Raw genomic sequence first — 14,531 nt, 5'->3', positions numbered from 1 at the left:
TATGACAAACCTCTATTATTTGCCTGTCAAATAGAAATGCATCCATCTGGACAGAAAACTAAATATCCAAGAGTTAGTTTGGCTATTACAGTTTGTCACTACAGTTTATGCTCATGGTCACGGTTGTCACCTAAATGTTTTTGGAGAATAAGTGTGGATTTAGAATTTTTTTCTCCTTCATCAGGGAATATTTCCTAAATCCTTCATCCACATCAAGGAAGCTGCTGCTGAAAAGAAAAGGTATTGAATTTATCTGTTTTATTACATTATTCAGCCTATCTGCTAAAGAATGAGTTTTAAGGGGTTTCTGTACCTCACCCACAGTAAGTACAACACACACCCATGAAATGCAGACACTCCTGGTGATCTTTCCTTCTCTTCCCTAGACATACAGAAAATGTCATTCCTGCTGAGATTCCCTTAGTCCAAGAAGTTACCACTACTCTCTGGGAATGGGGGAGCATCTGGAAGCAGCTCTATGTGGTAGGATATTTTACATGCTGTTTGTTAACTCTTAGTCCTATTTATGCACACTGGGGGCCTGTTCAAATGAGTGTCTCTTCCTACATTCAGGGCAGCCTCTGGGTGGATTTAAGAAATTGCTTTCTCACTACTAAGACTTTCTTCAGTGGCTTTAAATGCCTAGTGACTTTAAATGGTCCAGCCATCAGCCTTGGACTGGATGATCTTGAAGGTCTGTTCCAACCTGGGTCATCCTGTGGTTCTGTAAAGAGAAATCTGACATTGCTGAGGAGTGCTGTAACTTCATGCCTATTGTTTCAATGCCTTGAGTATCCTGTGCATGAGAAATTTTTCATAATTTTGATTTTTAGCATTGAAAATTATCCAGATAAGAGTATAAAAGATAACTGGGGTGCATTTGAAAAAGATTCATGGTGCTCTTGGATTGCTAGGACAGAAGTTGTTCACGGGTTACTGGGAGCAAGTAGATATTAACAATTGGCAATTTCAAGAATTGCTGACTGTTTCAGGAACCCAGACACTGGATTTTTCTTTGTCTCTGTTGGGGCAAAGGGATCTTGAATGTGCTGTAGTTTTTTGAAACATGTCACTTTTTAGTCTTCTTGATTAAGCCAGCAATGAAAACCCTTCTTTATTTTCAGTGAATGGCCCTAGAACTGCTTTAGTCACTTCTGTGTATCCTCTCATTTTTCTCTTAAATGCAGTAATACCACAATCAAGTGTTGTTCTTCCCATCAGGATCTCATACAGAAGTTAATAGTTTTTGTAATGTTTTTTCTTGATGAGAATTTGTTAAAGAATTTTAAAACGATGCCATTAAATAAAACAAAAATAACATAATTCCCTATCCTGACACAAAATTTCATGTTATTCCTTTATGATCATGTGGAATATTCTGTCATTAAAAATTTCTGGGATGAGGCATCATTATTTTGCCTACTTCTTGTTCCTGCTATCATTTAGCATTAAGTATGACACGCAGCCTCTAGTTGTCAAGCTCAGTGTTTCACTTCAGCTCAAAGCCTGAAACTTACTGAGATTTTTTCTCTTTTAGACAAATAAGAAATCCAGGTTCCAGCAAGTGCAGTCCATGATGTGTGACTTGATGGAGTGGCGGTCACAGCTGCTGTCTGGGACTTTGCCCAAGGATGAGCTCAAAGAACTCAAACAGAAAGTCACATCCAAAATTGACTATGGCAACAAGTAAGTGGCCACCACTGCTTCTGGAAAGCATGATTTAGTTTAAAGCACAGCACCAAAGAGATGGTGATAAAGTTTTCATGTTTACAGGTTGGAATTTAAAGGTGTGGTTCATATGGAATCTTCCTTTTCTGACTTCTCCCTGTAATTGCTGTGCTGATGGTGGATACCACGATGAGGCTTTTCATAGCAAAATGCTTTTTCAAAATATTGATTTCTTTCTCAATTATAAATACATGAGCTTGTCAATTGGGAATATCTGAGGTCAGATAACCAGCCTCTATGTACATGTATCACCAGCACACTTGGGGCCCAAGACTTGTCCATCTGTCACAAACATGGCCTGTGTCAGTAAGTGACCCTCAAAAGTGGTGCTGGCAAAGTGCACTAAGTCCGCAAACAATCACCTCCACACCCAGTTCACCAGGGGATTCCCAGGTCCTGGGAATAGAAGTGAAACTGCCAGAGACAGAATAGTTATTTGACAAAGTGTCTTCTCTGCTCCTTGCTAATAAAAAGTCACTGCAACACAACATATTTTTTGGCAAAATTGTGGGGTCGTATGAGGTTAATGGTGTCCCACCATCTGCTAAGGGCAGGGGGAGAGAGCTTGATAAAAAGGGCTTCCCAGTACTGTTTTACAGGCATTAGAATCTGCTTATGAACTGTGTTTAGCTGTTTTAAGTGACTGTGGTGGTTGTGGCCTGAAGGCCTCTGTGCAGCTGAAAGTCTGCAATTACCTGTGGCTGCATATAACTTGTTCACCATGACTTGGGTGAAAATTTGTAATAAATTGTATTCATACAGAGCACACTATGGAATACATGTCGTACTGCACTGTGTGGAGCTGAATGCTCACTCAAAACCAGAATTTACTTTGAAGTTCTCCAACCAAAGAAGCCCAGCCGTGACTAAGACAACACTAAAATTCATTTGCTCTCAGACTTCTGTTTTGTCACTCTTTAATTCTTTCTGTATTATGAGACAGTCAAGTGCTTCCTTTGGAAGAGTGGGGGTGAAGGGGATGTTTAAAATTATTTGGATTGCAAGCTGGAAAGTGTTTGTAAGCTCCTGAAAGTATGGGGTTGAGCTGTGTGAAGGAAACTTCCCAAACTGTGGAGAAAGAGTAAAGGGGTAATGACAGTAGAGGCTGAGGGGGTTGTTGTGGGAGAGGGAAAAAGAGTGGCAGGAAAAAAGGCATGATTTGTTTCTGCAGGGCAGAAAGCAGAGGTAATTACTGGGACAGAAAGGGTGAGGGAGCAACATAAAAGCAGAAGGTAACAGGAAGACCCTAAACATATTGATTACAAACAGTGAGTGTTAAAAGCTAAAAGCAATGACAGCTGCTGAAGTCATTGAACAGGGTGGATCTATTTTTTGTGAGAGGCATTTCAATGCTTTGGTGGCATTTCTATAAATTCCTAAATATTAGACAGCAGCTTTAAAAAAATCATGGGGTATAATTAAATTTTTTTCAGTGAAATACTGTTGCATGTATTTAAATTTTATAACTTTAAATCTTTAAGTGCCTTCTTGTTTGTTATGTTTATAAGCTTTCTTTATATAGAAGGAAATAACCCTACCATTATGCCTTTTGTATTTTCACAGAGTACTTGAGCTGGACCTGATAGTTAGAGATGAGGATGGAAATATCTTGGATCCAGATAAAACAAGTGTTATCAGCCTTTTTCATGCACATGAAGAAGCAACTAATAAAATCACTGAGCGAATTAAGGAGGAAATGGTAGGAATGACTGGCTGCTTCCTTTGCTAAAATCTAAACAAAAGCTAATCTAAGGGTTGAAGAACCATCAAATTTGGTGGAAATTTTTCCTCTGACTTAAGAGTAGATCCACAGTCTTGTGTTATAAATCTGGCTAAGCCTCAAATGTAATTGCAATTGTGCACTGGATTTGGGCTGTGGGCTGGAAGCTCATGCCTAAAGCTGGTTCTAAATCTGTTCTTGAACTCCTATATGGAAATATGTCTCCACTTCTTCCATGGACTACTCAATAGTCTGGATTGCACAGGGAATAGTTACACACCTGGAGTTCAGGCTGCAAAGCATCACTGACCACAGCTTGTTTTCATAAAACCTTGTGACTGCACTGGTTGTTTGCTAAGTGTTGCTGCCTGCTAGTTGGTATGATGGAGCTGAAGAATTTAAGCTCACTGAAGAGGAACTAGGGTGAATTCAGCATAATCTTCTGGACACCAGAAGTTAATGTGTCAAAGCAAAGCTGACAAGTGCATAAATTAAATCTTTTTAAATGCAAAGCAGATGACTACACTTCCTTGACCTTTTCAATATTAAACCTCTGCAAGCATTTATAAGCCTCTTTGGTTCTTTTCTCCATTTATGAGAAGGTAAACTGTAAAAAAGCAAGTAAAACACTAAACAGAAATTGGTTGGTTTGTCATGACACTTCAATGACACCCATAACAAATCACTGGAAAACACTTCGTAATTAACTGACAATATAAGGAAAATGAAACCTGGGAGTCTGCGATAGACTGTGGTGACTTATTTTAAAAATAGGGACAAACAATGGGTTTAGAAGTGTTAAGAAGCTGCTTCTTGGTGGCTGAGAGGTAGAATTCTAAGCCTATTTTTAAGTCAGTGAACCTGCTCAGCTGTGTCCTGATCTCAGCATGTTGTTTGTCTCGTGTTCAAAGAGACTGACTTCATCCTGCTATTGCTCTAGCACACTGCAACCCCACTGTGATGTGGATCATAGGCCTTCTGCTACAGCCTAGTGTGTTCAAAAATAAATTCTTTCAGGCTTGTAGGATTGTCTCTGTGGTGACATCTTGATACTTGCTCTTTTATTTGAGAGTGGGGAGAATATTTCCCCCTTTACATCATTGCCTGCTGGCTGGAGAACTGGCCTAAGACATGGGAGTCATGGAATAGCTCAAGGTGGAAGAGAATTGTAATAATTGCTGAGTCCAACTCCCTGCTCTACTTCTCAGTTTTAACTGTTGCATATACTAGAAAGTAAAACTGCTTGTAGTATAGCACCATTTCAGCTCATGGATTATGATTATTGACTGGTTTTCCTCCTCCTGGGTAGTCAAAGGATCAACCAGAATATGCCTCATACTGCCGGATGTCTTCATCCCCCACACACAGCCTCTATGTCTTTGTGAGGAATTTTGTTTGCCGAATTGGAGAGGATGCAGAGCTCTTTATGTCCCTGTATGACCCACAGAAGTCGACAATTATAAGGTAAAGCTTCCTCCTCTGGCTGCAGAAGAGTAGCAAATGGAACCAGCCAAAATGAAGTAAAATAATTGCCAGTGTGCTGTAATAATATAAAAATGCAAAGAATGTGTAAATAAAAGGAATGAAACAAAAACCAAAGTGAAACATGGACAGATATTGCTTGCTGTCTGCTAATAAAGGGTTCTAAGTTTCCAAATATTTTCATAGGTAATTCCTGGATTGAACATTTCAGAAGTTTGGAAAAGCCTGAGCCCATTTCAGATTTTAGCAATTGTTCCCGATGAGCAATATTGTGGTGTTTGGAGTAAAGTGCTGAAGGGGGAGGACTGAAAAAAAGAATTTAATTTATAAATTTCTGGGTAGATAAAGATGCTATTGAGTGTTCCCATGAAACAGACTATGACGATGGTAAAGTTGCCTCAAAAAAAAGGTGCCTGTTTGTGTTATGTTCAAGATACTCTTTTAGAACTTATTGTTGATACTTGTATAGTGTTTTTCCTGTCTTTTTAGTCTGGCCTTAGATTTGAATCATCACCACAGAATGTCTGTTATGCAACTTTTGTACTGTGTAAAGGGAGAATTTTTTAATCACTTGACAGTGAGATATTTATCTTCCAAACAGTGAGAACTACTTGGTGAGATGGGGGAGTCGAGGCTTTCCAAAGGAAATTGATATGCTCAACAATCTTAAAGTGGTGTTCACAGTGAGTGTTTTCCAGTTTCCTTCCCTTTTTATTTGCAAATGAAATTCTCTTCTCTGTGGTCACTGTCAGATCTCATAAAGAGTGATCAAGATGAAGAAGGGAGCAGAGGTAATCTTAGAGCAAGGTGACCAGTCACTAAGTTCTTTAAGGCAATGACAATGCTTTAGTGGCCTTTCTTCAAATTACTTTGCTGCCTCATGAATCTCATGATGACTTGATTTAATTGTTTTTATCTGTGGTATCTCTTGATTATTATTATTTTCTCTATTTATCTTACCTTGTATTTCTTTCAAACTTCAAACTGTCAGTTTTTTCATCCTTTTGATGTGCTCAGTTTTTCTTGTCTGTTTAGCTTTTAGGGGTTTGTTTGGTTTGGGGGTCTTTTGTTTACTTTTTCCCCCCCCCCCATTAATTGCCAAGACTCAGTTTATTACTGGAGGTCCTGTTTCAATTTCACAACTTGTTTTTTCCCCAAGTAACACTATGGTTCTTTTTTGTTTGTATCTTAGGATCTTGGAAATAAGGACCTTAGCAGAGACAAAATTTATTTAGTTTGCCAAATAGTTCGAGTGGGAAAGATGGACCTGAGAGACAGTAACTCCAAGAAATACACACAGGGGCTGCGGCGGCCCTTTGGCGTGGCAGGTACCTGGACTCTCTGTGCTGTGCCTGGGTCAGGAGAGAGATAGAGATTTTTGCAAGCTCTGGACTATTAAAAACTCTACCAATACACATCAGAATACCCATCAGCTCTATCAATTGTTTTCTGTTCTTTTGAAGTCTGTGAAGGCTGCACCTGCATTGACATTTAGTTCAAGTCAGAAATGTGCTTCTGAATTTCATTTCCTAATTATTTGTAGAGTGCCAGGCTGAGCGAGTGAAAGCACAGAACCAATTTAATAACAGATTCTCTCGCAGATGAAATAAAGCCAGTGATTATGGCCCAAAAGCAGCACCAAAGCTCTGACACTTGTATTCACAAGTTTATACTAAAGCTGGTCTGAATTCTCTCACTTCTTCCACAGCAGCATCGTTGTCTTGTGGACTTTGCACAAAATGCTCTGCCCCACAAACCCACCCCTGCTGCTGAAAATTCCACATTTACCTTGAGGCACAAGCATGTTCTTAGATAAGAGAAGCTATTCTGAAATGCTCTTATATGTTCTGATGAGTTTTCTTTTATTCTTCTAGTCATGGACATTACAGATATCATAAAAGGAAAATCTGAAAGTGACGAAGAAAAGCAGCATTTCATTCCCTTTCATCCGTAAGAGTGTCATAGATATCTTTTTTATATGCTAAAGAAAATATTTATTTATTTATCTCAGTGGCTGTAACAATCTGTGAAATGGTTAAAGAATAAGAAAGTTTTCCTTTAACAATTTTATGTTGTAATAGTGCTAATTATTTAGGTATGACTTGAAATGGCATGTAAGATTTGCAGAGGTACCACAGCACATTAAATTAATGAATAGTTCCACGAATGTGCTCCTTCAGACAGCTGGTACCATGTCTGATTTCATAAACCCAAGTCAAATAGTTACAAGTAAGATTTACAAGCGAGGATAACTACTAGTTTATGAACTTGGTTCTGTTTCAAAGTTGAGAAAAATCCGAGTAAAAAACTGTGTTTTCTTTAAAAAGTAATAGAATTATCATATACTATATTCAGAAGAAATGCCAGAGCAGCTGCCTAAAAATGTGATGCTCCCAGATTGAATGCAGAGATACTAGTGGAAATACTGGAAATAACTCTGTGTGTCCTACATAGCAATGCTGCTGTGTACTGTAGAGGGTAAATTTAGTTCTGAAAGATCTGGGTATGACCCACTGCTTTACTTTTTCCCTTGTTTCCAATTTGACCCAACATGTTTGCTATGTAAGAATTTGTTTCCAAATGCAAAAGTAGCTGATAAAAACTCCAAGGTCATTTATCTGGCTGTTTATCAGGGAGAGTGGACTGAGCTGGAGTGGCACGTTGCTGAGTGCATCCACATTGTCACTGTCACAAAACACCATTCTTGGTGGTTGACTGAATCTTTTTCACTTCAGTGTGCACACAACTGACTGTGAGTGGGCTGCAACTTGAGTGAGAGATAATAAAAATACCGAATATATCACAATCAGGCAATACTGCAAAGACTGAGGCCGTTAGTCACTTCTATTTTAAATGGTGCCTGCAATATTTAGCACTTAATTCCTGAGCAGACATTGCTGTTTCTCTTGCAGGGTAGTGGCAGAGAATGACTTTTTGCACAGTCTCCTAAGCAAAATCACTGCATCAAGAGGAGACAGTGGTGGACAAGGTAAAGTACGTTTTGATTGTTTTCTTGTAAGTAATAAAATATTTTTGTGAAACTTCATTTTGTGTTGGAGCTGTAGTACCACCATGGAGGTGGGTCAGCTTTGAAGCTGGAATTGAGGAACCATGAGTTTGTTACAGAATCTTAGGGGCTATTTAAATTAGCAGTGACAGTTTTGCTTTATAGAGCTTTTACTTTCATCTTCAGGAAGTGGGGAAAGGGAATTCTTATCCCTGTTTTGGTGGGTAGAAGAGGCAATCAACTGAAGGCAGATTATTTTTTTCCCCTACAAAAAAATGTAACTTTTTTTTTTTTTTTTTTTTTTTTTTTTTTTTTTTTTTGTGTGTGTGTGTGTGTGTGTGTGTACTGAATAGGTCTGTGGGTAACTGTGAAAATGCTGGTTGGAGACGTGATTCAGACTAGAAAGGATTATCCACATCTTGTAGACAGAACCACAGTTGTTGCCAGAAAGCTGGGATTCCCTGAAATAATCATGCCAGGTAGGAGGTGCTTTGTTCTCTAATAGGAAGGGATTTCTTCTCATTCCCTGTGTTAATAAGCATCAGCTGCTGCCTTACTTATTTCTGTAATGGGCAGCTCAGAGGATCTTTAGAATTCACTCGTGGTAAGTTTTGTTGCCATATTAGAGGCTTATATAAAACAGTTAAATCTTTGGAAAGTAGTTTCTAATACTTAAACAGGAAAAATAAAATCCAGACAGTGAGGGATAAACCTCTCTCCTTGTACATAACTTCCTTATCCTGCAAGTAGATATCCTTTTATCCATCCATCCTATGGTGAATGCCACTTGAATTTTAAATTAACCATGTTTTTATTGAAATTTATTTTCTTTAATAAGAAATTTTCTTTAATAATTTTATTTTCTTTAATAAACAAATGAATTTGAAATATCTAGATTTCATTTGTATGTATGACAAGATATTTTCCAGTTGAAATCACTCACTGTCTGCCAGGCTCCTTTAAAAAAAAAAAAAAAAAACAAGTAATGAAAATCTTCCTCGCCTGAACTCACGTAAAATTTCGATCCTTTTAAAAGGCATATGAATTTGTTCGGAGGAGAGAATTAAAGTATGAAGCTCCCTCCAGAAGGAGAGTTGAGTATTAGGGGAAAATTCCTGATGGGATCATCCACCACCTCACCAGCAGGTGTCGGGGCAGGACGGGAATTGCTTCGAGTCACTCCGAGCTCCCATTTGCTTCTCCTCACATCGTAGTTTTGCAAAGATAAAGAACTGAAAATTTAAGTTCAGATGGAAAATGATAAATTTTTATCTGTTTCACAGCAAACAGTGAGGTATTCCTGTGCAGTTCAGCTGCTCCTATGCTCTCAGAGCATTTTAATTGCTTTTTAACCTTTCAATTCCTTTTTTAGGCGATATAAGAAATGACATATATATTACATTGCTGTATGGAGATTTTGATAAATACAATAAAACAACTCAGAGAAATGTGGAAGTGATAATGTGTGTCTGTGATGAAGAAGGAAAAGTGTTGCCAGTAAGTTTTCTTTTTTTTCTGCATGAGGGCCATAGAAATATGAGCTGTATTTTTGATGTAAGCCTTAACCTACACATTTAATAAAACACCACTATTCAAAAACTCAGTTCCCTTACTTGTTTCATCCTGTGACATCTTTTGACAAATAAGTTTTATGATTTTTAAAGTGATGTGTCTATTAAAGCCCTATAAAAGTCTTGCATAAAAATGTAACAAGGAATAACATTGAATGACCTATTTTAGCTGTGCCAAGGAACAAATGCTGATTCTGACAATTACTGCATTCTTACTCTAGGGTTTTTCTTGAGGAAATTCCCAGAGGAATGCAATTTGCACACTGAAATGTTAGAAGTACCATTTCTGCTCCATAACAAATGCTTGATTTGTGCCAAGGAAGTCTGTGTTGCTGTCGCTTGAATTGAGTACATGGCAAAGAATGAAATAATTGACAACAATTACATATGCAACATAAATATTTACAGTATCTTTTTGCTTGTCTGTTCCCATTTTGAAGATCTTTTGTCTTTTCCTTAGGGTTTATCACCAGTTTGGTATTCAGGGGGATTTTTGACCTGTCATTTTCTGAGCTTTATAGTGTCGAGATTGTGAGAGTGAAATAATAAAGGCATTCTTGAGATAAAATAAAGATTGAGTCAAACACTGTGGTTCATGACTTGTTTATGAACTGCAACTGACTGCTTGACCTAAAATGTAAGTTGAAAGCCTGAATAAAGAAAATTCTAATCCCACATAACATTTAAGGTCCACACAATAAACTATAGCCCTGATTACAAAACACTGCCTGTACCTGTGACAGCACCTGAGCATGCACAGAAGTTAAATCTATCCTATTCTGTCTAATCACATATAAACCAGAACATTCCTTAGAGAAATAATCCTATTACCATGCATTAAATCTTGCATTCCAATATTATGCATGCTCAGTCCTGCAGATACATAATTTCTGCAAATCTTAGGAGAAAGTGAATTTGTCTTGTTGTCCTTGAGATGAAATGTCACACCTGCTCTCTGTGGGCAATATGCCTTAGATATATTTAAGCAACAATTTTGAGGAGTTAATTGAAATGCTGTTTAAGTAATAACAAAAGTGACTTTTTTTCCCTTTTAGCCTATTAAGATACTCCAAACCAATAGATTTTCAAACCCATGAATTTATATTAGCATTTCTCATAACAGGTATGTGTTCACTACCCAGGAAACAGGCTGGGTCTGTTCCAGCTGCAGAACCAGCCTTTGATTTACTGTTAGAAGGACTAGGACTTTTGTTTCAAGTGAATGTCACAGAGGTGACAAACAAGTAGATGCATAAACCTTGAAAAATCTCTGCTCAAGCAGAGGAGACATTGTTCTCTGCGCTTAAATCCCCCTGACCAGACCATACAAATCGTTCTCAGGTACCAGCATCACACCCTTCTGCTCACATTCTAATGTTTGAAGCACACTTACAAGATTCACTGGATTTTCAGTAGGATTATTGCACCTTTGCAGCAGTTGGTGTAGCCTGGATTGGATCAGTTGGATCTGTGCCTTCAGTAGGAATCTCTGGCAGTGGCAGGACCTTGGTGCCCCCTGTCCAGCAGTGGTTTTACTCTGCAGGTACAATTCAGCTGCAGATGGGTGCCGGCCAAGCCTTCACAGCCTCACTAAGGAAAACCACAAGTTTTGAGGCTGATCAAATCTTTCACTTGGCTCTGTCCTAGTTCAGAGAGTCTTTAAAGAATGGCAAATTATAATTGTTTATTGTTGGTTCTCCTGCAACCTCCAGTTTGGAAGTCACCTCTGGTGTGTGGCCTAGAGCTTCTGAGACTCTGCTGGAGGAAAGTATTTAAAAATAACTGGAGAAATAAACAGAATCATGAAGCTAGATTTTTTTTTTCCTTTTGTACTTCTTCTACTAATTAGGATGACATATTAGTTACTTAAATTCATCAGATGGAGAAATCAAGTCAATTTTATGTTCTTCACCCATCTCCTAGAGCCCAGTGTATGTGACCCCTGTAAAAATGCAGTTACACTGGCTGCATCCACAGATTATGGCAAATGTTTATTTCCGTTGTGTTCAGAGGCTTGGAAAATGCAGTGTTTTCACCTTAGTGAATTCATTATAATTTAATTGTGAATGGCTCCATACCTGAGCTCGGCCCGCTGTGGGGGCGGAGCCGTGAGGGGCGGCCGGGAATGCCCGGGCCGGGACCCTCAGGGGGGGCTCGCTGGTGACTCTTTGGTTTGGCTCAAGTTAATTTACCCAAAATGTACCCAAATTAACGAGGCACTAAGCGCTGTTTCTTCCCTCCCTCTGTAAGAACGCTGTCTGCCTGGGCGCGGGGGACAAGCCCGTCAGCGAGTACAGATCAGTCGTTTACTATCAGGTCAAGCAGCCGCGGTGGATGGAGACATTGAAGGTATGGCTGGGTACTTCCACTTGGTTTTTACACTTCTTAATGCCTCACACAGAAAGGTTGCACAGCATCAGCTTCCTCCAAGAAACATCTTGTCCCCGAGTACAGCTGAAGCATGAAGTCTTAGTCATACATCAGTTATTAGAGATACATGGTCACTGAGGCTTGAAATTTGGCCTAGAAAATGATGTGTGGGTTTTGTTCAGCAAAACAAATGAGATCATCTTAGATAACCTGATGTCCTAACAGGGCTCATCAAAAATGAAATACTGCTTTTTTTTTTCTATTTTGGTGAAACTATGGAGTTGAGGAGCTTCAATTAAAAAACAAAACCCAAGACCAAACCAAAACCCAAATGAAAACACCAACCCTGTCTTTTGATTTTGAAAACAAAAAGCTGCTTTGCTTCTCTTTAGAGACACACCAATAATTACCTAATCAAGCTTTAATGTCTATGATTGGAAAATGCCCAGAAGCTACCAGAAACAGTTCTTACAAAGCAGTGATAGGCTTGCAGGATTTTTTTAAGACAAAATAGCCATGTGTGACAAGCTTGCAATTATTGCCTCAGGGTGTGTTACCTGTGATGGTGAAGGACAGGGAGGGACTGGAAGTGTGATTTCAAACAGAAGCTACTTTGTTGTTTTGAACACATTGACCCATTCTGTTTATTGCTTATTATAATAGTTTATTTTTAGAATTATTCCATAATTCAATCTTGTGTACAGGATCACTAACAGTACATCCTGTTGGGAAGGATAGTTAATATTAAGGCATTGTTCTGTAAGATTTGTGAAGGGAAGTTGTGAATGCACACAAAGGTGTGCAAGTCCTTAAATTTTTAGAAATATAAACTTGATAATATGAAAATTTGTGCTTTTCCTTACACAGTTGGCCTTTTTTGTTACATATTTGACCTAAAGTATGCTGCTTTAAGAATAAAGTACTTGCAAGTTCCTGTGGTTCTCCTCAAGGCTTTACACTAAATTTACTCACTAAAATATTGTCAATTTATTTTGCTGGAATTTTCATACCCTTTTCACCTGTTTAATAAATGGGTTGCCAATTTCTGTATCTGAAAAGTGGGAGTTGCATAATGCAGAGCTGTTTAATTCTCTGTGGTTCAAAGGGTGAGCAGTAGGACTGCACTGTGATTATTTTCTAGCCCCTGTGTGCATTAACTCACTGGGTTCTGGGCTTCATTTCTTTGCTGGTGCCAGACTTTGAGCAAAGTCTAACAGATCATTGTTTATCAGCCACCACTTTGCTGCTGTGCTCAGGTCAACAGTTTGAAATGGCCTGTGAAAAGCACTATGGGAACAGAAGTAGTGAGGCTTGTTTATTTTAAAATAGGGGCTCCTTACATGTGCAACCACCTCCCATAATTCTCCTCATTATTTTCTGATTTTACCAAAGGTGTCAGTGCCCATTGAGGACATGCAGAGGATTCATCTGCGCTTCATGTTCAGGCACAGGTCAACTCAGGAGTGTAAGTAGGGAACTTTTCCTTTAGTGAATTTTAATTCATTGATGGGTGCTCAACCCAAATCTTTTGCTTTGCAGCTAAAGATAAGGGAGAAAAGAATTTTGCAATGGCTTACATAAGACTAATGAGGGAGGATGGAACAACTCTCCATGATGGCATCCACGATTTGTTAGTCCTAAAGGTAGGGGCTCAGAATTCTTTCTTTACTTTCTTTGCTTTCTTTGCTTTCTTGATTTTTTCTCTTTGTCACACTATTGCCTTTGACTATATTGTGTATTTACTTAGTGCTAGATTGATTTTATTATTCTATCAAAGCAAATACTGTGTTTTTCATCTGAACAAAATGAAAAGGTGTAGCTATCTAAGTACAGTGAGAGGTGATTGCTCTTTTTAGTGGTATTTGTGCTTTTGGCCTTCTGTAGTATAGAGAAACCTGTGCTGCAGCTCTGGACTTGGGTGGGTACCATTCCTCTTGCTGGATATGGAAATGTTTGATCTACTTGGAGTCTTTATCTCATGAATAAACTGGGAATGCAGTCTTAGGGAAAAATGCTTGTTTTAAACTGCTGTGAGTTCCTCAGGTACAAAAGTGAAAGTTTCAGCAATTTGGTTTTGGGTGTGAAGAGTAGCTTTAGTTACCCCTGCCTGGAAACAGCATCTTTGACTGTGTGAAGGAAGCAGGGAACAGATGTTTTGACTTTTATTTTATTTGTCCTCATGGAGAGTGGTGTCTAGCAGGAACTAAGAACCAGAAATCACTTCCAGTACAAAGGAAACTTAAGTTATTTCTCAGCACTCTTCTCAGTAAACAAGTTTGCTGTATCATTAATACCAAGCGAGATGCATGCAACTAAATCAAGTTGTTTAGGCAAGCCAAAAGAGATTAATGGCAGTGTATAGTTATTTATCTTCTCTTCATTGAAACTATCATTTAAAATATTGAGACTAGAAGGAAAATTGTGGACTGTGTGGTTAATGGTGGTTATAAAATTCCACCTAATTCATTTCTGCATCAGCTCAGTATTATTTTTTTTTTTTTTAAGTGATAGCATGGATGAGAAATGCTAAATGGAGTTGACCTAGTTTATGGTTGTGAGAAACAGACAGATTTTCTGACATATGCTTGCCTATTCTAGTATTAAAAACAGTAATTGTAAGCTGTGTTTAAAGCAGCCATACACTGGCCTCTCA

The 14,531-nt window shown here is 38.5% G+C and overlaps 1 protein-coding gene across 1 annotated transcript in view; it reads left to right on the top strand.

Moving 5' to 3' along the window:
- Positions 1–420: 420 nt before the first annotated feature.
- DOCK2 (dedicator of cytokinesis 2) overlaps positions 421–14,531 on the top strand; it is a 146,778-nt gene continuing 132,667 nt past the window's right edge. The window contains exons 1-13 of the mRNA XM_083871665.1: positions 421–483; positions 1,538–1,686; positions 3,292–3,427; positions 4,758–4,912; positions 5,532–5,613; positions 6,123–6,258; positions 6,805–6,880; positions 7,843–7,919; positions 8,291–8,416; positions 9,310–9,434; positions 11,759–11,857; positions 13,271–13,343; positions 13,418–13,521. Of these exons, the coding sequence (XP_083727791.1) occupies positions 1,574–1,686; positions 3,292–3,427; positions 4,758–4,912; positions 5,532–5,613; positions 6,123–6,258; positions 6,805–6,880; positions 7,843–7,919; positions 8,291–8,416; positions 9,310–9,434; positions 11,759–11,857; positions 13,271–13,343; positions 13,418–13,521 (1,302 nt within the window). The 5' untranslated portion in view covers positions 421–483; positions 1,538–1,573. The remainder of the gene's footprint in view (positions 484–1,537; positions 1,687–3,291; positions 3,428–4,757; positions 4,913–5,531; positions 5,614–6,122; positions 6,259–6,804; positions 6,881–7,842; positions 7,920–8,290; positions 8,417–9,309; positions 9,435–11,758; positions 11,858–13,270; positions 13,344–13,417; positions 13,522–14,531) is intronic.

Source organism: Zosterops lateralis, assembly GCF_965231275.1.
Source record: "Zosterops lateralis genome assembly, chromosome: 14".
In the NCBI taxonomy this organism is placed as follows: Eukaryota; Metazoa; Chordata; class Aves; order Passeriformes; family Zosteropidae; genus Zosterops; species Zosterops lateralis.
Note: the sequence above shows the minus strand (reverse complement) of the source record. Positions and strands in the feature narration are given on the sequence as shown.